A 20,846-nucleotide genomic window follows, 5' to 3' on the forward strand; every position below is an offset into this window, starting at 1 on the left:
ACCTAAACCTAAGGAAGCTATTTCAACTGGTCTTCAACTGAAGAGGCAGTCAGTCTTCTGCTTCAACATGGGAGAAAAACAGGCTGTGTTGTACTTCCTGAGAGGCACAGTTTTCCAAAGTAGTTAAGGAATTTTCAAGGGTATTTTTTACTCTCTCTGATTTTTATTGTAACTACTTTAGAATCCACCTCTCCTACCCATGTCTACCCCCCACCCGCACCCCGACACACACAATAAGATGAGGCTGGGTCTAGCATTGAGCTAGGCTCTTTGAGGTTCCTGAAGAAGTGTAGGGTGGGGTCTCCAGTGCATTGGAAGAATTTCAGCTCCGCCTGTTTGAATTGCCTCAAGGCAAGCAATCAGCAGGACCAGAGATGAGAATAATTTTATCCTAGAACCAAGGTAGCTTTGTGGTATTTTTAATGAGAAAAAAATGCCAAACTTATATTCGTCTTGTGGGAAAGAATATTATTTTGTCTGTAACACATACATATGGAATCCCACTGTGAAATTCCAAAGACAGACGCTAGTTCACTTTATGGTGGAGCTGAATGATGGATTTATTGCTTGAATATCATTTCCTCATTCTAACCAGACAGTGATGAAAATATAAAATAATCTTTATATACTGTAACCTAGAGTGTATATCCATTCTCATAGCTGATGTGTAGAATGTCTTCTTGCAAAAATTTCCTCAAATTTTTTCTTTACGTTAACAAAAACTATACAGGCAGTAGCTTTATTGATTTTAAGTTCGCTGAATTTTTTTCATTTCTTAGTTTCTAATTATGATTCCAACAGGTATTATCTTTTGATGCCTATTTAGAAGATGAAGTGCCTGATAAAATTCAAGAAAACTATAGAATAAGATGCTATAAAATCTACTTCTACCTTGAAGATGACACAATTCAAGTAAATGAACCAGCACTGAAAAATAACGGACTGCCTCAAAGTATCTATTTAAAGCAGAGTTATGGTTCTTTCACTTCTAACTACTGCCTTTATATACTATCTTTCTCTCGCTTTTTAAAAGACCCCATGCTACTGCGTAGGTATCTAACTTGTTGGCAAATGGTGAATGTAAACATGCTGATAGCTTGTAGTTATTGATGCTGACTTACCAGCTTTCTACCCTCCTCACCTCAACACTGGCCATTTCACTCACTCTTCTGTGTTATCCCTGTATCTTTCACATGCTGCTCTAGTATGAGCAAACTCTCCTGTGTCTTTGACTTTTTTCTTCAAACTCTTTTTTGTCTTTTTGCTATGACCACATTACTTCCTTCATAACACCCTCAGGGGTAGAGGGAAGACTGGTCTCCACTGCCACTTCCAGATTGGGCTTCTCTCTCCTTTCTTGAATTCACTGCTGTTTGCTTCAACCACTCTCTCTTCATCTTCATACCTATTAACTACAGACTTTCATAGTGCTTCAAGAGAAGGCCATTGCTCCTTCGCCCCACGTATGCCAGTCATCTTTACCCATACTGCACTTCAGCCAGACAAGAGTTAGCTCTGCAACGTGGCCAGTGGAGAAGCTAATCCTAGGTTGCATTAGTAGAAGCATGGCAGAGGTCAAGGGAGGTAATCGATTTCTTCTGTGTGTGCTGTAAGTCCTTTACTTTGGACAATGCCAAGTTCCGGATGCCTTCAAGGGACAGCAACCATGTTGGTGAAAGGACTGAAAATTTATCATGTGTAAGGGAGAATAGTGAAAAGGGATATTTGTCTGTAAAGGGAAGACTCAGATGTGCCTGAAAAATGTCTTAAGGAATCTAAAGGGCTGTCACGTGGGGGAGGGGTGACCTAATTTTCTGTATCCTCAAGGACAGGACCTAGGGGGTCAGACCTCAGGTCAGTAAGAGGAATAATTTTTTGGCAGAGAGGTTCACATACTTAGGACAAGGTACAAGTGGGTGGAAGGACCACCCTGCCTGAATCCTGGGGTAGGCAATGGTCCTCTCTCTCTTTTTCCATTGCATCAGGCTTTTCTGACAATAGTATGGTTTGGAGACCAGAGTTAAAGTTCAAGGAAGACCACAGACAGAAGGGACCTTAGGCTAATGGCACACACTTACTCTGTTGGAAAGATGTAGGGACAAGTGGGCCTGGCCACAGCTGTAGCTTGCCAGTCGGCCTGCTGAATAGTCATGGGTTTTATTTGTGTTTCTTGGGCAAAGGACACATGGGGCTAGAATGGGTGTCACCAATCAATGAGTGGCCAAATTAAGGCCTCATGAATATTGAGTATCCATGAATATTTAGTGCCTCTTGTATATTTAGTGTATCATGAATATTCAGAGCCCAGGTACCTCATGTATATTTAATACATACTGAAAAGTAGTTGTCTCTTGGTCCTTCCATCCCTTTCTTTCTGTGTTTAACATATACATGCTCTACTTACTATCAAATTATCGTTATTTAACACATCTTATGATTTTCTGCCTATGTTGAATAAACTTTTTGCTTACTAAATACTTATCTGGGCCCAGTGCCTCCATATTGATATACCACAGTGGGTTCCATGGGGGAGAAACAGAGAAGTTTTAGGACCATAGGCCTCTGAGCATAATGTTATGACGAGTCAGTATGCGAAGGACTTCCTTCAGTGCTCATGAGATTGAGATTGTTCTTAGAGCATGGCTTCGTTATGTCTGGATGATTAATTTGGAGCCAGTCAGCATTGTCATGAAGTGTTTGTTGAGTGTCTACTCCATGCTAGGCACTGTGCTGGGTTTTGGGAAAATGGACAAAAGGAATAAGACTCATTATATCCCTATCTCATGGAGCTTGTAGGCAAGCAGGTTGGAGAGGAAAGGGAGCAAGGTGACTAGCCCAGGAGTTTTGCAATTGTTCAGGGTAGAAGTGCTGAGTATCCAAACCAGGACAATGATGGTAGGAAGAGGACATAGGGGAAAGACTGTAGACACATTTGATTGGCAGTTAATAGGCCTTGACCAGCGATTAAATATAGAGAGTGAGGAAGGGGGATATCTAATGATAAGGTACCTACTTTATCATGATCTCATTTAATCACCCCAGTGACCATCTACAGTAGGTTATCATCAGCTTTTACAGAAAGGAAACAGGCTTAGAGAAGTAATTTGCTCCATCTGAATCTTAACCGCTTGTCTCAGAGCTCATGCTGTGGTTGAGAGGATGGTGATGCGTTAGTAGAGCCCAGGAACATGGAGCAAGGAGTGGCATTGGAGTTGGAGCTGGGGTGTGTTTGGGTCATGAGGCTTTTCAAGTTGTGTTGGAACATCTGTATGGTGTTGCCCACAAGGCAGGTAGAACCTTAGGATGTGTTCTCAGGAAAGAAGTCGACACTGGAGTTGTGGATTGGGAATCAGGGGTGCCCAGATCATGAGCAGAATCAGGCTGTTGTACCACGTTGGGAGAGAGCCACTGTTGAGGTGGTGGAAAGAGGAAGAAGATTTGCTTTAGTGTTGTGCTTGGTTTTACTGGTGGGAGGAGCAGGTGAGGATTGGTATGGGGAGGCAATATGAACTGTCCTCATGATTCTTTGTGTTCCAGCTGATACAATATCTACTCCCTGGCTTTTATTTGGAGAATTTGTGGCTTAATGATAAATCTTTTAGGAAATATGGAAATGCTTTGATATTTAAGAAAAGATTTTCACTTTTAAAGTTGGAACTTTAAAGTTAAAGTTAAAAACTTTTAAAGTTGGAAATGTGATATTTTATTTTGTAAAGGGACAAGAGGTCTTTATACTTTTAAAAAAAGTTTTTATTGGAGTCTAGTTGATTTACAATGTTGTGTTAGTTTCAGGTATACAGCAAAGTGAATCAGTTATACATATACATATATCCACTCTTTTGTAGATTCTTTTCCCATGTAGGTCATTATGGAGTATTGAGTAGAGTTCCCTGTGCTGTCCTTATTAGTTATCTCTTTTATATATAGTAGTGTGTATATGTCAATCCCAATCTCCCAATTTATCCCTTCCCCCCCTTTCCCCGCTGCTAACCATAAGATTGTTTTCTATATCTGTGACTCTATTTCTGTTTTGTAAATAAGTTCATTTGTACCATTTTTTAAGATTCCACATATAAGCAGTATCATATGATATTTGTAGGTCTTTATACTCTTTAGGGTCATTTTAAACATATATAATGTAGTTTTTAAGTATTGACAGTAATGTATTAGAAAATGTTTAAAGAATTATTTCAAAACATTAAGAAAATTGACAACTTTTAATTTCTATGAACATCTGTTTTGCCTAAGTGCATTTGTTTAGGTAAGTGACATTACTGCTTTAGCAAAAAAATATTTTTTTATACATTTTCACTTAAATGCTTTACTCTGATATTCCCTAACTAAGCTTTGCTTATTTTTTGTTTTGTTTTGTTTTGTTTTGTTTTTTTGCGGTACGCGGGCCTCTCACTGTTGTGGCCTCTCCCGTTGCGGAGCACAGGCTCCGGATGCGCAGGCTCAGCGGCCATGGCTCACGGGCCCAGCCGCTCCGCGGCACGTGGGATCTTCCCAGACCGGGGCACGAACCCACGTCCCCTGCATCGGCAGGCGGACTCTCAACCACTGCGCCACCAGGGAAGCCCAGCTTTGCTTGTTTTTTGATTACCTTCCCCACATGACATCAGATTTACACAAGTGATGGACTGGAGGTCATACGACATCCTGAACCTGCATTAGTGACTTGCATTATGTTTTTATTTTTATTACTTTTAAGGCAAAAGTTCATATTCCTGTAGCTCACTGGCCCCTGTCCAGTGAATCTTAGTTTTATTAAACTCCAAGAAGAAAAATGAAATACCTCCTCTATGAGGATCTTGGAAAGGCTTTTATTAAGACTTCTCGATTCTTTCAGCCTCTTGATTTCAAATCTCACATAGGCAGATTCCAAAGGCAGATTGAAGATAGTTATAATGATTTACTTGAAAATAATTTTTATGTAAGTAGGAGGGAATGTTATTCATAAAGACTCAGGGGGAAAAAAACCTTAGGAGAAGACAATTTTAAAGTCTCTTTTGAAATTTTCAGAATTTCTGATGGGCTCGCTCTGATCAGGACATTTCCTTGAGTGAGACACAGCTCAGGGGGTATGTACAGAATACATTAGTAATCACGATATGTAATGAGACTGAAATTTGTCAGCAGAGTGGAGATACTTGGCAGGCTCTAGCAGTTCCTGTGGAAAGCAAACACAAATAACCACTCTACCATCAAGTTTTGTTTAGAGAGAAACCGGTCTCTCTTGAAATATTAATTAATTAATTAATATGAGGATTCTTGTTAAGGAAGGTCTGTTAGGACAGAGGAAACTTTGGAAGTTCATTGAAATGCCTTCTTCAGGCTTTCCTAAATTAAACGATTGGGAAAAAAGAAATGAGCTTACTGAGCCAGGGGCTCAGACCTCATTGGGATGGGGACACTCAGTTGTGTCTTGAGTGGCCTGGGACTGCTTTTCATGTGCCTGTGGGCCCTCAGAAGGGGTTGGGGTCACATTTAGGTGCTGGGCACTGATGGCGCTCCTGTTACTTCCATAGGGTTTTGATATTTTCCCAATGAACTGGAAGGTCAGATGCACCTGTTTTTTGTTTTTTGTTGTTTTTGTAGAGCTGACCATTCAGAAATTAGTGCACCTGGATGAATTATAGCCTCCCTTCTTAGTTGCCTCTCCTATCATGTAATTTTTTTAGGGAGGGGGAGTTTGGAATAAGCCAGAAATAAAAGAGGCATCCCTTAGCGTGGTGCCAAAATAGGCATTCAGTTCTGTGTAGCTTCTCATCAGAACAACATATTCACGAATCCTTGTTGGCAGAGAGATATATGTGTGTGAAAAGTCAAGTCACTGATGTATGTCGAGGCTTGCTTTCATTTCTTGCCAGGACATCATTCTCTTTTGGGTTAGATGTGTTATATTCATAGAATTTGTTGCTGTTCTACTGGAATATAGTTAAAACGATGTTATGCCAAGCCAGGAATGTCAGAGGTTAATCCTAGTAGTTTACCTCCGATTGTCTAACAGAACAACTGTTTGTCAAATGCTGCCAAGTCCCAACTAAGCTATACTAAAGAAAGGATAACCGTTAGAAACATGCCATGATTTTCTGGTAAGGTCTGTACCAGTTGTTCTCAGTGGAGAGCAATCATCAGAATCTCCTGGCCCACCCGCAGAATTTCTGATTCTGTAGGCCTGGGGTCAAGAAATGGCTTCTGGGACTTCCCTGGCAGTCCAGTGGTTAAGACTCCATGCTCCCAATGCAGGGGGCCTGGATTTGATCCCTGGTCAGGGAACTAAGATCCCACATGCTGCGTGGTGCGGCCAAACAAAAAAAAAAAAAGGAAGGAAGAAAGAAAAAGAAATGGCTTCTACTTGATTTTCAGTGCATCCTTGGTTAAGAATACTGATCTCCACTAGTGACTTGTTTTGGCCCCTCAACGGGGTAGTATTTCATATATATATAATCACAAAGTAGAAGTCATTTATTTATATTGGGCATATGCTATATCTAATAAGTATGCATCCCATAAAGTGGAATTGTGGGATGGTAGTAGAGTTACCAGATAAAATACAGGATACCTGGTTAAATTTGAAGTTCTTAGTATAACTGTGCCCCAACTATGACACGGGACATACTTATACTAAAAAGTATTCATTGTTTATCTGGAATTCAAATTTAACCAGGCATCTCGCTTTTCAGTTCGGTAAATCTGGCAACCCCAGAGGGTGGACTTTGCGGAGAGAACTGTCGCTGAATGGAGCAGAGTGGAGTATAGGAGTGGAGGTAAGTCACTGTGAAGATAGGTGCTTGGTGCATGATGGCTGCTCAGTAAATTTGATGAAGAAAGGAAGAAAAAGGGAGGGAGGAAAAAAGGAAAGGAATATGACAGACAATGTCCATAACACGGTGTAGTCATCATGAATGCTATGAGGTACTTTGAGGGATCAGAGGAGGAAATGCCAGTATCCATTAGAGAATAAGGCATTTGAGTGGTACCTCAAAAGTTCCTCCAGATAAAGTTGGAAGAGGTAGGCACATTAGTCAAAAGGAGCAGCATGAGGTAAAGAGGTAGGAAAGTGGTGAGGCGAGGAGTTGGGAGGTACTGGGAGCAGATCATAGAGTGTATAAGGAAAACTAGGCAAGAAGGTGGTAGTGCAAGAGCAAGAGGACAGAATACCCAACAGGCTGTCATTTGGGGCTCATTCAGTGGGTAGGGGGAGATGCATAGGATTATTGTTTCTTACTGTGATCAGAGATATGGAATTCAAAAATTTTTATTCTTTTGCTGCAAGGCAAGTGTCAAGTTAGCTATATTTAAAAAGTTATTCTCATTAAATCAAACTCCACAAAGATGACATTTTATAAAACTAGAAATGGAATAGTAATTTTAGTGAAGGAATTATAGTGAGCATAAGAGGAAAAGATACTCTATCACGGCTGATCACAGTGAATGGTCTTAGTATTTTTAGTATACACATGATGACAAGTGGCAATTCCACTCGTATATTCATTCACCTAAGAAATACCTGCCTCTAGACTTGGATGTACCCTAGGTCTGCAGTGTTACTAAAATGAACTAAACATACTTAAGACAGAAGTAAGAGGTTGGACTCTTAATTCTTGAAGGTGAATTCCTAAAAACTAAATTTAGTGGTATGAGCAAAGATCTAAAGCAATTCCGAACTGAATGAAATGAAAACGCATTAAACATAAATGGATATATCATCATTTTGATCTAAACCACAGGGGAGTGTTAGAAAGTTAAAGCTTGCAGAGTATAATCAGATAGCAGGGCCTTGAAAAAGAAAGAGAGATGAGAAATATGAAGATAAAGAAGAGCTTAAAAGCAGACACCTGATGCCTGGACATCTGCCCAAATTGTCTTTATGGACCAATTAAGAAGATAAATATCTGAACATTTCAAGGGCAGATATAGTGCTCTTGTTATTGTTTTTCCATTTTGTAATGTTATTTTTATTTATATATCTTGATGGTCTTGGGTGCTCTTCAATGTGTGCCAGAGACATGGCATCCTGCATATTTCTTTGATATTCCAGAACAAACTTCTGCTGGTGGAGTTTCTGCCACTTATCATGGAAAACTATAAGCATACAAATACCAATAAATAGACATTTTAATTCCCAAAGGGCACAGTTGAGAGGTCCCACAGATGTATTTTTGAAAACTCTCATGTGTAACTACATTTCAAATGTCCACGTTACTTTTCTGATTAACATGGGATTGTGACTTTGGATTTCTCGTTATTAAAATTTTCTTGTTTAGTGTTAGACCTGCCTTCTCTTTCCAATCCATGAATGGTCAGGACTCTCTTCTGTTACCACAAAGAACTTCCCTGGCCTCTTCTGAGAACCATCTAGTGAGAGGAGTGTGGGACCTAAGATAAGGAAGAGTGTGGACGTTGCAGATATGCAGGCTCCTGGGGGGGCGGGGACAGGTGACAGTGGTGTTGACCCTGGCGGGGGATTGCTGCCGCTGGCAAGTGGGCCCTCTCCAGAAATTTACTCTTAGAGAAGAGAGAGGCTGTTCTTTTGGAAGAGCAGCTCCATCATCTCTGTTTCACGGTATCTGGCCGCTCTTCTCCCCATTTCTATCCTGTTTTGCCTAAGACACTCCCTCCCCTCCTTCACTTAAGTAATTTGTGGCTGTCATACAGTGAGATACAGTTCAGTGCAAACTGTGGAAAGTAATGGTATTTACTTAGAGCTTGAAAACCCCAGGTTCGAGATCTTTTTCTGCTATTCGTGAGTGCATGACCTTGGGCACGTCACTTAACCATCCTGAGCTTTGGTTTTCTCATCCATAAACTGAATATTTGTATTTCATGCATTATCTGCCTGGTGGGATTATTGAAGATTAAATGAGAAAAATATATGAAAGCATATCCTAGGGCTATGATGATGATTGTGATGACTACTATTTAAAAGCTCAGTGGGTGGGCCAGTTCTTCCCACCTAGAAAAATATAGGATTTCTATTTGAAGTCTCACTGAACAGAAATCAGCACTAATTTGCTTATTTGAATTTTTATAGTGAAGTACAAATGCAAGATAGATGGAATTCCTAAAGAAGCTCTTGGCTGTTGAATAAATTTCATACATTTAAAAAACTGTCACAATATAAGTTTTTTTATTTTTTATTTTTTTTTGCCATATGTGGGCCTCTCACTGTTGTGGCCTCTCCCGTTGCGGAGCACAGGCTCCGGACGCGCAGGCTCAGCGGCCATGGCCCACGGGCCCAGCCGCTCCGCGGCACGTGGGGTCCTCCCGGACCGGGGCACCCCTGCATCGGCAGGCGGACCCCCCAACCACCGCGCCACCAGGGAAGCCCAGTATAAGTATTTTTAAAGAGATATATAATGGTTCGTGAAAAATACCTGAAATGCCCATGCTTTTATGGGTGTTTAGTATGCAATTTGTTCTAAATGTCTAATCTTGAATGATTAAATAATTTGCATACTGTTTTCAGTGGCATGAATTAAGGGCTAATTGAAGTATAATTTTTTGCCGTAAAATTATATCATCTTTTATGTAGTACATTTTAAAATATTCTAGGCCAGTTCTAATTTTATAGTTTTATTATTTTACTTTAATGTACCGAGTAATTAAAAATTGCTACAAAGAAAAGAAGATGAAAAGGATTTTAGTTAATTTCCCCTCAACAGAGTGAAAAGATGATTAGTAGAATAATGGAACAGAGCTCAACACAGTTCCTGGCACATAAAGATATTCATTAACTATTCCTTAATGAATAAGGAATGAATAATTTCTAAGTATTTCTAGACTTTGGGAAAAGGCACCATTCTCAGTGTTATACAAAATGTGAAGAAGATTGCTTGACATCTTTATACTAAAATGCCTCCATACACAGGTCACACAAGCCAATTTTTCTTGAACCATTAGACCCTCAGTTTGCTCTGCTTGTCTTTTCTCCTTTTGTCTTTGCTCCTGGAGTAGATTCTCAGGCTTAAGTCAGTTTACAGAGGTTGAGAGACAATTCTCCACAGGTATCTTACATTTCTGTGGATCTTGCAAGCAGAGACACTGTCTGCTCTTTGTTCTGGATTATCTTTTCAAGGATGTTTATATAGCACACAGCTTTGGAAGACAAAGATAGTCTCTCCTTCTGGAGCAAAGTGCAGGTTTGCTCACAGCCTTGGAACATAGAGGTGGTATCTCCCTCTAGAACAAAAGGCAGACATGTTTACTGTCCAGTCCAACGAAGTTCATTTCTCCCTCTGAGACAAAAGGGAGGGATGCTTATTGCCCTTATAATAGATTCAGGTTCTCTCATCTCAGGGTTTCTGTCCTATAATGTGTAACCTACTGCATGTGCAGAAGTTACCTGGCCCTTGTTGTGTCACCCTGTGGGAATCGGGGCTCAGGAAACTGGTACAAAAATGCTGATGTTCTGGGTACTGTTATTACTGTGAGTAATAAACTGCCCTTTGTCCCTAACCAAAGCATCTCATGTCTTCTACCAGCATCCATGAAATTGTGGCAGGCTAACTTGCTAGCTTGAAAGTAGGATAAACTCTCAAACCCTAAACACTTCTTGACAACAGGTTTCAGCAGTGCTTGGGTAAGTTGGCTGGTATGGTGTGGTGTAGTTGGTACCTTCATCTAGTTAGCGAGCCTTTTTACCTCCAGTGGCTAGTTGCCATTTGGGTGTACTTGGCAACCCTGAGTCCATATTCTAAAGAGGAGAAGTGAATGGGCATCATAGGGTTGGAAGTAGAAGAGGGGATGGGATCCAGAACCTTTAGCCCAGAGCACTGGTTAAAACTATGAAGCCTCTGATAACTCTCACTTTGGGGGAGTGGATGGGTGGTGGTGGACAGAGTCTATAGAGGAAGAAGGAGGGAGAAGAGGTTGGTAGAGGGAAGAAGATTCCAAGAAGCTTCAAAGCAGCATAAAGTCATTCATGCTTATAGAAGCTGTAAATCATGGTGTCGGCATCTACCATAGTGAAGCTCATTAGATTACTTTTTTCAACCAAGAGTGTGCATTTTTGCGAGTACTCTGCTTTGGGGTCTTAGTTCCTTGCGTACTGTGCTCACATTGAGTGCTAGTGGGTGAAAGTGAGCCATGCTTGTTTTGGGAAAAGACATGATGGTAGTGTCTGGCACATTAGGTCACTCTGTTCATACCCCCTCCTCCTTCCCCCCTGCCCTAGTCTTTATGGTTTACTTTAATAGAGTAAACCCTAGTACCACTTAGGCAACTCTAACAACATGCAAGGCTGGTCAGATTACCCTGGGCCTCAGAAGTCTCAGCTCCCTCTGGCACCCTGAGAGTTTGAACATACTGATGCTACTTCTCCAAGAACCAACCCTTTGCCCGCTTCACTGTGGTGGGAAAGCATCCAGGGTTGTTATAAAGATGTACTGTGACGTCTTTCTGGTGAGCCACCCGATGAAACAATTGTGTTTTATTTCACACCGTAGGAATTTTTATCCGGCGTCATCGGATTTCTCTGCCGCCTCCTGATGAGGATCAGTTTTATACTGTGCATCGTTTTAATATCAACATAGACATTGTCTTTTATGGTCGGACGTTCAAGATTTATGACTGTGATACATTCACAAAAAACTTTTTGAAGAAAATAGGAGTCAGATTAAACCCCCCGGGACAGTGTCCGGAAGATCCTTACCTGAAGACACGGAGAGAGGTAAGTTGATTCATCCATGAACTCTTATCTTCAAGATGAGAGTCCCTTCAAAGTCAGTAAAGGGTATTGGTACTCCTGATGCAGATGTGAAAGAACTTTGGGGGCCTTGGTCACTGGAGTTGTCCTGTTTTCCTCTGGGCTGGAGGGAAGGCTGGGTGTTGGCTTCGGTGCAGGAGATGCTCACTTTCTGCCCCTGCCCCCACTTCTCTCCACGGAGAGTCTCCCTTCCAGGCAGTAGGAGTCTTCAGCGAGCTGCCCGCATGGGATGGTTTCTTAGAGCCCGTGATTGGCTTTGTGGTCACTGACAGTGAAAGAGTTGGGTCCACACTTACCTGGCTTTTCTTTTCCCATTTTAGTTGCCTAACTCTGGGAAAATCTTTGCTCCTCTGCTACCGATTTACTGAACCCTTTGGGTATGCCTTTTTCCTTCTTCCTTGGGACTCCCAGCTCCCTTTATGGTATTTATCAGATGCAGAGGTGTTCAGGAGTGAGGAAGGCCATGATTTCGACATACTCCTATGATGACAGGATGCTTGTTTTCGAAGACTGAGCCCAGCTAGTGTAGGGAGGAAAGAATCAGTGTTAGTAGTGTTACTGTAGTCTTTCCAAAGTTTTTTTAATGATCCCCTGGCCCAAATTTTATGTTTTACAGAGAAATCTGAATACCCAAAAGGGCAAGTGTCATGTGGAAGGTCACATACCTCACCAATCTTCTTGCTGGGCCTTGAACTCAAATCTCTTGCTTCTTATCCTGATTTTCATTATTGTCATTTGTGTCTCTGCTTATTGAAGTATGATTATACACAGGAAAATACACAGAAATTAAGTATACAGTTTGATGGGTCTTAACAAATGCATACACCCATGTAATCCACATCCGAAATCATGGTATAGATTTCCATCCCCCCAGAAAGTTCCCGCGTGCCTTTTTCCAACCTATCCTTCTCCCCACCCAGGGATGAGCACAGTTCTCATTTCTATCCCTATAGATTAGTCTCATTTTTCTTGTTTCTAAAACTTGTAATTAACTTCTTTGCAGAAAGATAACATAAAATTTAGAATAAAAATCTCCTTTGATTCTGCTTTGATCTCTTGTTAAAAGCTGCATGTAGGATCATTCATCTATTCCTGCCTCCTAGCCCCAGCAGAATTACCCTCTCATGCTGTAGGCATACAACCCTCCTGAGAAATATATATTGTTGATCCTGGAATATCTAAGGTGAAATCCCTGTGGCATTATACTTGTGTGTATTGGCATGCAAGGAGATTTATGGTTTGGGTTCATTTCTACTTTTTCCAAATGCCCTAGAAGAAGGAGTCTAGATAAAAACAAAAGTCTTTAGAACCAGAAGAGAGAACCTAAAAGAAATGGATCTATATGATTTACCACCCTTTTCATCTGGCTACACTCATTCACTAACAGCTGGTATTATATGATAGTGATTGTGAATGATGATGCATTATATGAAATACTTAGAACACTGTGTTATTTCATAAGTTTATAAGGAAAAAAATCTTTTGTTCCAGGAATCAGGAATAAATACCAAGAGCAGCCAAGAAATGTCTTAAATAATTTCCTTTCAGATTGGGAGAATCGTTTTAGCATTTATTCCCTCAGGGAGAAAGCTCTTCAATAAATATAGAAATCTGTGGAAAATTAGGAGTTTAATAAGAGGCTTTTATATTGACTTTAATGCATTTACTTCTCCAGTGTTTGCTGCCTTGAAATGTAAAGTTAAAATTAAACAATTTAACTTGAACTGAAAAGAGCCTTGATGGTATATAATCAATAATGCATTTCTTAGAGGCCTTCTAATGCCAAAGAAAGATTTTTCAATCGTTGAAAGTAGAGATCTTGTAATTTCATTTAAATATCAAGGATAAGACTGAAGAGCCTCTGGAAAGGCCATCATGTCTCCCCCACTGTCTTGGGATAAGTCTGTACCTCGACTGCCCTGGACAGATACAAAATTTTGAGAACTTACAAGTAAGATTACATAACCCGATGTGGGACTACATCTCCCTTGCTAGTGAGCACTTCCTTATATAACCATCCTATTAGGCTACAGTAGATAGAATGGGAGCGGTTTGCTCCAAGACAGGGCTGAGACTCTGCAAATAGAGGAGTTGGGCTGAGAAGACTGCCGAGCTAGTGCTTCCTGATTTGGGGGCCAGAGCCCGCGCAGTAGTTCTGTACAGATTGGGAAGTTCTCCATTTGCTCTGCTCCTGTTTCCATGGCCTTTCAGATCTTCACTATCTAAAGCTTTTGAGCAAAATAAAACTGTGAATATATTTCTTCTCTTTTACCTTCACAAAAATCTTTGGATGAGTAAGAAGCATATACGGATATGAATTTTCAGTGAAAAGAATTTTTTGGTTGAAATATAATTAACATAGACTTGGATGTACAAATCTTAAGCATACCCATTGACAAGTTTTTAAAAATGTATACAATTTAGTAACCAACAGGAAAATCAAGATAGAGAATATTTCCATCACCCCAGAGAGTTCCCTTGTCCCCCTTTCCAGTCAGTCCTCTCCCCATAGGCAATAACTGTTCTAATTTCTGTCACCATATATTAGTTTTGTCTGTTCTTAAACAAGAATTTTAAGTCTTTGAGAAAAGTCAGTTTTCAAAAACATTATAGAAGTATATTTTAGTGTGTTAAAATAATAACGAAAGGCTTCCTAATACTTGATTGTCTGTATTTCTAAGGTTGAAACTGGTTATATATGTATATCATGTATGTTGTTAGTTGAAATTTTAAAAAATGTCACTGAATAGTCTATAGAAAAGATACCTTTATATTCTTTGATTGCTTGCACCCCAGAAGCAACTATGGAAAAACTTCCACTCTCATTAACCTTTTCTCCATTGGCAGAAGCTAGACTGCATGGAGCCCTTACGTCCCTATGAGTCCTTTGACACTCTGAAACAGTTCCTTGAGTGTGATAGGAAGGTTTTGCGTTTCTTCTGCCTGTGGGACGACTCAGGCTCAGTGTTTGGGGACCATAGAGAACTCATCCTGCATTACTTTCTGTCTGATAAAACCATCGAAATCAAAGGAGTATTGCCACATAACTCAGGAAGAGATGCTACGTCATTGTTCCTCCAGAGGAGAAAGGTGCCTAAGGTGAGCAATGGACTGCTTTCCGAGTTTGCTTGTGGGCTGAAGACTCTAGTCACTCAGTGTCTGGAATGTCATGTGGTATGACTGTGTGGTGACAAGTCACCATGTATTAGTGCAAGTGTTTAGAAAACTTTCACTTTGTGCCCTCTATTAATGTACATCTATGAAAGTAATACAGAGGATATGACAAATTGGAGTTGGAATATTCAGGGCTTGAGGCAAGTAAAGGAAAAATGTCAAATGCAAGAGAACTACCTATTCATCATTGAGTTCACTATGAGTCTTATGAAGGTAAATGACTCTCTAGTAAAAGGATTGCTCGTGGCCTTGGGCAGGGCACTGGCCTCTGGCCTCTGTAGCCTACTGAGGAGATCCCATTGTATTGGTCTGGGTTGTGAATACACACACACACACAAGTACACACACACACACACACACACACACGAGTGACTCTTCTGAGAGTAGCCACCAGTCAGCAACTAGCCACTGGCTAGCAACAATGATAGCTTTTGCATTTTTACTATTAAAAAAGAGTTGTCCAAGTGATTTCTACGCATGTTTATGGCCATTTGAGAGCTAATGTAACCTGGGTGCAGCAGAAATGGCACAGAGACCGAAGACCTGGGTTAGAATTGTGAGTCTGCCACTTAACAGCTATGTGACCTTGGGCAAGTCATTAACCTCTCTGAGCATATTTCCCTATCTCTAAAGTGCAGTTAACTAGGCTTCCCTCCTGAGATAACTGTAAAGACTGAATGAGATAATATAGTAAAAAGCATTATCTAAGGACCTATAGGACACGTGAAAGTATCAAGGCTTATTCACAGCTCTATGTTATATTTTATTTCTTATTTGGATAAAGTATTTTGAAACTTAATTCTTAGTGCTACTGAAAAGATTACTGTAATGCTCATTTCTGATGCAAACAACCACTGGTTATTTGCTTATCACAGGAGACTCTTCCAGATTCTCTGAGTCTCCTGCCAAAAGTCCTGCTGTGTTGCTTCTTGGGGCGGGGGCAGGATTTGTCCCAGAGCGAACTCTGGGCGTATGCACAGCAGGTGGCCAGGAGGTGGCAGGGAAGCCTGTTTTTAGAATGGCTTTGAAAAATAGGCTAAATATAAAATAATAATGACATACCTGACATTTGCAGTGTTCCTTGACATCACTTGCTTCATTTATTCGTTCATTCAACAAATACTTAGTAAGTGTCAGCTGTGTGCCAGCTCTGGGGTTACAGTGAGAAAGAAAATGGATAAAATCCTGCTTTGTGGAGCTTCCATTCTCAGGAGAGATACAGTAGCAGTGGGTGTTCCCTTGACACTCACAGCATCCTTTGAGAAAGCAAGGAGTAAGTACTGTTGTTGCGGTTAGATGACACAACTGAAGTTCTGAGAAGATAAATGCCTGGCCCCCTGTCCTGTAGCTAGGAAGCAGCGAAGAGAGAGTTTGCATCTAAATGTACTGTTTTTTCTTTGTTACGTGGCTTACTGACACCCCACACATCATAAGTTCACACATTGAAACTTAAACATTTTATATCACACGGATCTGGCATGATTCAGATTTCTCATGTGTATGGGATAAACGGATCACTATCAATTTCTATAAGTTAGTTCAGATATTTCCTGCCTGGACCACCTCCAGTGCGGGTGGAACTGGAGTGCCCTCCTTGGCTTGCTCCGGGCCACAGTTTCTGTTAGAGGCTGACTGCACTCCATTGCCAACGAGTGCGTCCTTGCTCAGGATCAGGCAGGGTGCTAAGCAAGTAAAGAAGGCAAGGCAGGGTTTCTCCATTAGGGCGTTTTGGAGTTTAAAGGTGACTCTGCTGATGAAGTGATTAGAGAGCAACAAAAAGTGGTTTAACCCTGAGGTCGGTGCTACGGAAGTTTGAATTGGGGACAGGCCAGTAGGATGGGAGAGGTCAGGGGGAAAGATGGGACTTTATCAGGGCTTTGAAGGAGGGGGAGAGTGTAGACCAGCCTTCAGCGGGTGGGGAAGCATGGGGAAAGGTGGCTGGAGTCTGTGTCCTGTCTTCCTCGGGATGGCAGAGAAGAACCATACGGTGCCTCTTCCCGCTTGAGTCCCTCAACAGGAGCATGTTTGTGTTTAGAGGCCATCCACTACGTCTTGATTTGACTTTTATCTTCCAGTATGGCCCCCCTGGAGTCTATCAACCAGGCCAGATAACAGACCGGACAGTTCTCAATGTAGATGGTGGCTTGTCAGAGAACCGAGTGTATGGCTGCCTGTTGGATAAATACAAGGTAAGTCACGTTTCATTACTGTTTCCAGTGTGACTTCCCTGGAACCTGGAATGTGGGGTGAGTTACGTGTTCTGCTTCTGGGAGATTGATTGTGAATGAAATCGATGAGTATATAAATGTATGTGTTGCACTGCTGTTTATCAATAATAAACATGCTTAAGTGCATGTATAAATATATGCATTGCACTGCCATTTGGTAGCACTGCATTGCTAAAAGACTGTTTTAAAATGTTAATATTGAGCGGTTGTCTTTTGATTTGATTTAAACATTTTGGTTATGAATGATATAATTGATTTTTTTTAATTTCTTTTTCCCTTTGGGGGTGGGTGCCAATGTCTTTGGTGGGTCTGTGGTGTCAATGTCACGTTCCTTTGTTTTAATTAGCTAGGAAAAGTAGACCAAGAGTTTTACAAAGGTAGTGACCTGTCCATAGGAACCACCATCAATGTGTGGGGAAGGAAAGTGCTCCTTTGTGACTGTGATGAATTCATGAAGACTTATTGTAAGACTAAATATGGAATTGGTAAGTGTTACATCTGTCAGTTAGAAAATAATATTTAAAACTTAGAGTCTTTGCTCCCTAGTTAGGCTTGATCTGACTTTTGAGTCTCAAATTCTAAGCTCATAATAGCTACCGTTTATTGAGCATTTGCTAACTGCTGGGCATCTGTTGTCTTATTTATTCCTAACAACAATTCTAGAAGGGTAGGCTCATTATCCCCATTTTAGAGGTGAAGAAACTATGGGGTACAAGGGGCTTACTTGTCGAAGGTCATGCAGCAAGTAAAGGGTGAGCCAAGACTTGAACTTGTCTGCCTGATGCCAAAGGCCTTCCATTTGCCCGTATAACCCCCTGCCTCACTAGAGTATGGGGGAAATGCTTTGGTTAAGCAACTGAAATGGAAATCCAAACACTTTTCTTTTCACTGAATTCTTGCTTACCACAGAGGATATACTTATTTGAGTTCTCTGGGGAATTGTGCCAATCTGCTCTACCTTTCCTGGTGAGGCTCAGCCAGGCTTCCAGCTTCTCTCTTCTTAGATATCCATTCCATTCAGATCAGGTTAGCGCAGTTCAGAATGAAAACCAGTGATTTATTAAGCACCTACCCCGTGCAGGTCATTGCAGTAGACAGAGGAGCTGCAGAGTTGTGTAAGGAGTTTCTAGGCTTGAAGGGGAGCAGAGACCTACTGCATGTTACACGGTGTTATAAGAGTCACAGAAGCAGGTGGAGGATCTGAGGTGAAACCTGAAAAACAAGCCCCTCCATTTGTTAAACCTGCTGGCCAGCTCTGCCCCGACCTGGGCCCTCTACCCCAGGCTCCAGGTACCTACCGGTGCTTGGCGAAGTGGGGTGGTGGAAGTTGCCAACCTCCCAGACTGGGGTTTGGAGCTCTGATGGGGGATGTTTACCCCTCTCTGAACCTTGGAGTATTCATGTGAGCTCACTTCCTGAGCGATGAGTTGGAAGCCAGAAGCAACCACAGCTTCCTAAAAGACAAGGTGTTTTGTCTTTAGAATGAGACGAGGCTCACCTTACGTGTCTTGGTGTCCCTGCTGTGTTGTATTCCTGGCCTCCTGGGAATCTTTATATTATGGGAGAAGGCACACAGCATACAAAGGGGCTGGAATAAAAAAGAATTTCAATTTCCCTCCTCTGTGCATTAAGGGAACTTGTTCCACAGCATCTGCGTGCCAGATTAGTCAAAATGGAGCCAAATTGGTGGCCTCTTCTTATATTATTTTCTAAAATTAGTCCTATTTAGTGGACACAGTTGAGCATATTTGTTTTAGGGACTGAGGACAAGAAGCTGCCAGGAATGTGCAGGTAGTGGCTGCTGTAGAGAAGCTGCTAGTGACCCTTAGATATTTGGGAAGGATAGTTTGCTTTTTAATAAATGTAAGTGCCTGTTCAGAATCAGCAAGTCTTCAGTGTAGACTTGGAAAATTTTTAAAAATGATATATATATGAAATGAGTCACTGAAGACATTTACCTGTGTCCTACTGAAAGATTGCCTTAATTTAAAGGACGTGGTAAAGGTTCAAAACATCATATGATCCCTTAAACAGCAAGTCCAACATTCGGTTGATGTTTGTCTGTCAGCTTGATTTTGAGAATATAAAGGTCGCGTTTGGGAAAATGAACGTTAATGCTGGAGAGACACGGGACACTGTTAGTCTTTTAACGGGTTTGCGGGAAACTTTCAGAGGCAGAGTAAATCCACCGGTGCGCTCCAAATCTAGCCATCCTCGGCAAATGTATCAGCTTCAAATGCCCTATGGTCCATTTCAGTTGAGCCCTAGTGCTTAATTTCTTTCTGCTCACTTCTTTTGCTCACTCTATAGACTTACTACGTTAAAAACGTCATTTGTGCCTTTAAAGCTAATATAACGTGAGCATTATGCATTTAAACAGAAAATTATGCAAATGCAAAATTATGATGCATTTTATAGTCATGCTGACTTTTTATATTTCTCATAACATATGTTAAAATACCCCATTTAACAGACACTATTATTACACAACATTTCTTGAGTAACAGCAGTGTACTTAATGTAACTAATGACTGGAAATTATATCCATGATTCAGGGTGGAGGGGAGTGAATCAATATTCTCTGATAATCTTTACATTTGCTTTTCCTGACTTTTGGTAACATTAAATTAATAGACTTAATGTTACTTAGATACAGTTACTTCTGACATTTTAATTTTCTTAATAACTCATCTGGTTGTAAAAATTCATGAGACTGACCAAGTTTTATACATTATATTTTGGTATCCTTGAAGCCCAAACCAGGACAAAGTCCTGGCAATAACTGTGGTCACATTTCCTTCCTTGTCAGTAATTGTGGTCTCCACAGGAAGGAGCTGACAACTGCCAACGACACAGCTAGGGACCTAGGAAGCCAGGGGGAAATTTCTAGTGCAGTATACAGCTTGGGTGCTTCAGTACCTTCTCTTACCTAATGCCGCCCCAACATATTTTGGGGGAGAAAAAATGGCAGACAGACTAAGAGATGGAGTTGGCCACAGTCCCAAGAATTGTGCACGAGTAAGCTTTCTATTATGTGGAAGCAGAGGGCTTGATAGAATTCCAAGAGATATATGTAACCCCTGCATAAAACCCAATCTGACTCCTAAAAAGATGAGATTGTTTTGTGTATTTAAGGATTCTAAAGAGAAGGCAACTTCTTCCACAAAACAGTCCAGTGTGAGTCCCCCACTAGGCAGCTTGGCCATCCCGCTGGCCCTGGCTTGTCTGCCGGGCGGGAGCTTGTCACTCCCTCATTATTTCATGTGCATGAACACGGACTGGCAGATGGAGGCCTGTCGGACTTTCCTGTAGCCTGAAGGTTGGAAAAGGCTCCAGGGGCTCTAGCAGGTGTTTCTTTCACTGAAGAGACAGGGATTTGAATGTAAACTGTTCTTACCTAGAATTCCTGCCTTGGGTTATTATTTCTTTGTCTATAAGAGGACTTTCTTATTATCGATTCTTAGTGGTTGGGACAGCCAAACTAGTAATAAGACCATTCATTCGCATTGTTCTCGAATGCTTATTAGGCTATACCGACATTAAGGATAAGCAAAAAACTTAAAGCACCTTTAATTTTGTGGAGTTGTTTATGGCCGCCTCTGAAGTCTTGGTGTTAGAAGCAGCAGGCATCCAAGATGAGAGTCTGATGATCATTTGAGCAAATTAGCCATCCCAAGGTGCAGCGACAGAGGTAGAATTTGCTTCTAGTCTCTCCACGTGGCTTTGATAGAGCT

General features: G+C 41.1%; 1 protein-coding gene across 1 annotated transcript in view; it reads left to right on the forward strand.

Annotated features, from left to right (window-relative positions):
- EFHC2 (EF-hand domain containing 2) overlaps positions 1-20,846 on the forward strand; it is a 185,144-nt gene that overhangs the window by 62,203 nt on the left and 102,095 nt on the right. Inside the window, 5 exon segments of the mRNA XM_024734192.1 lie at positions 780-952; positions 11,451-11,674; positions 14,558-14,809; positions 16,960-17,073; positions 17,459-17,597. Of these exon segments, the coding sequence (XP_024589960.1) occupies positions 780-952; positions 11,451-11,674; positions 14,558-14,809; positions 16,960-17,073; positions 17,459-17,597 (902 nt within the window).

Source organism: Neophocaena asiaeorientalis, unplaced genomic scaffold (assembly GCF_003031525.2).
Source record: "Neophocaena asiaeorientalis asiaeorientalis breed wild unplaced genomic scaffold, Neophocaena_asiaeorientalis_V1.1 scaffold426, whole genome shotgun sequence".
Classification (NCBI taxonomy): Eukaryota; Metazoa; Chordata; class Mammalia; order Artiodactyla; family Phocoenidae; genus Neophocaena; species Neophocaena asiaeorientalis.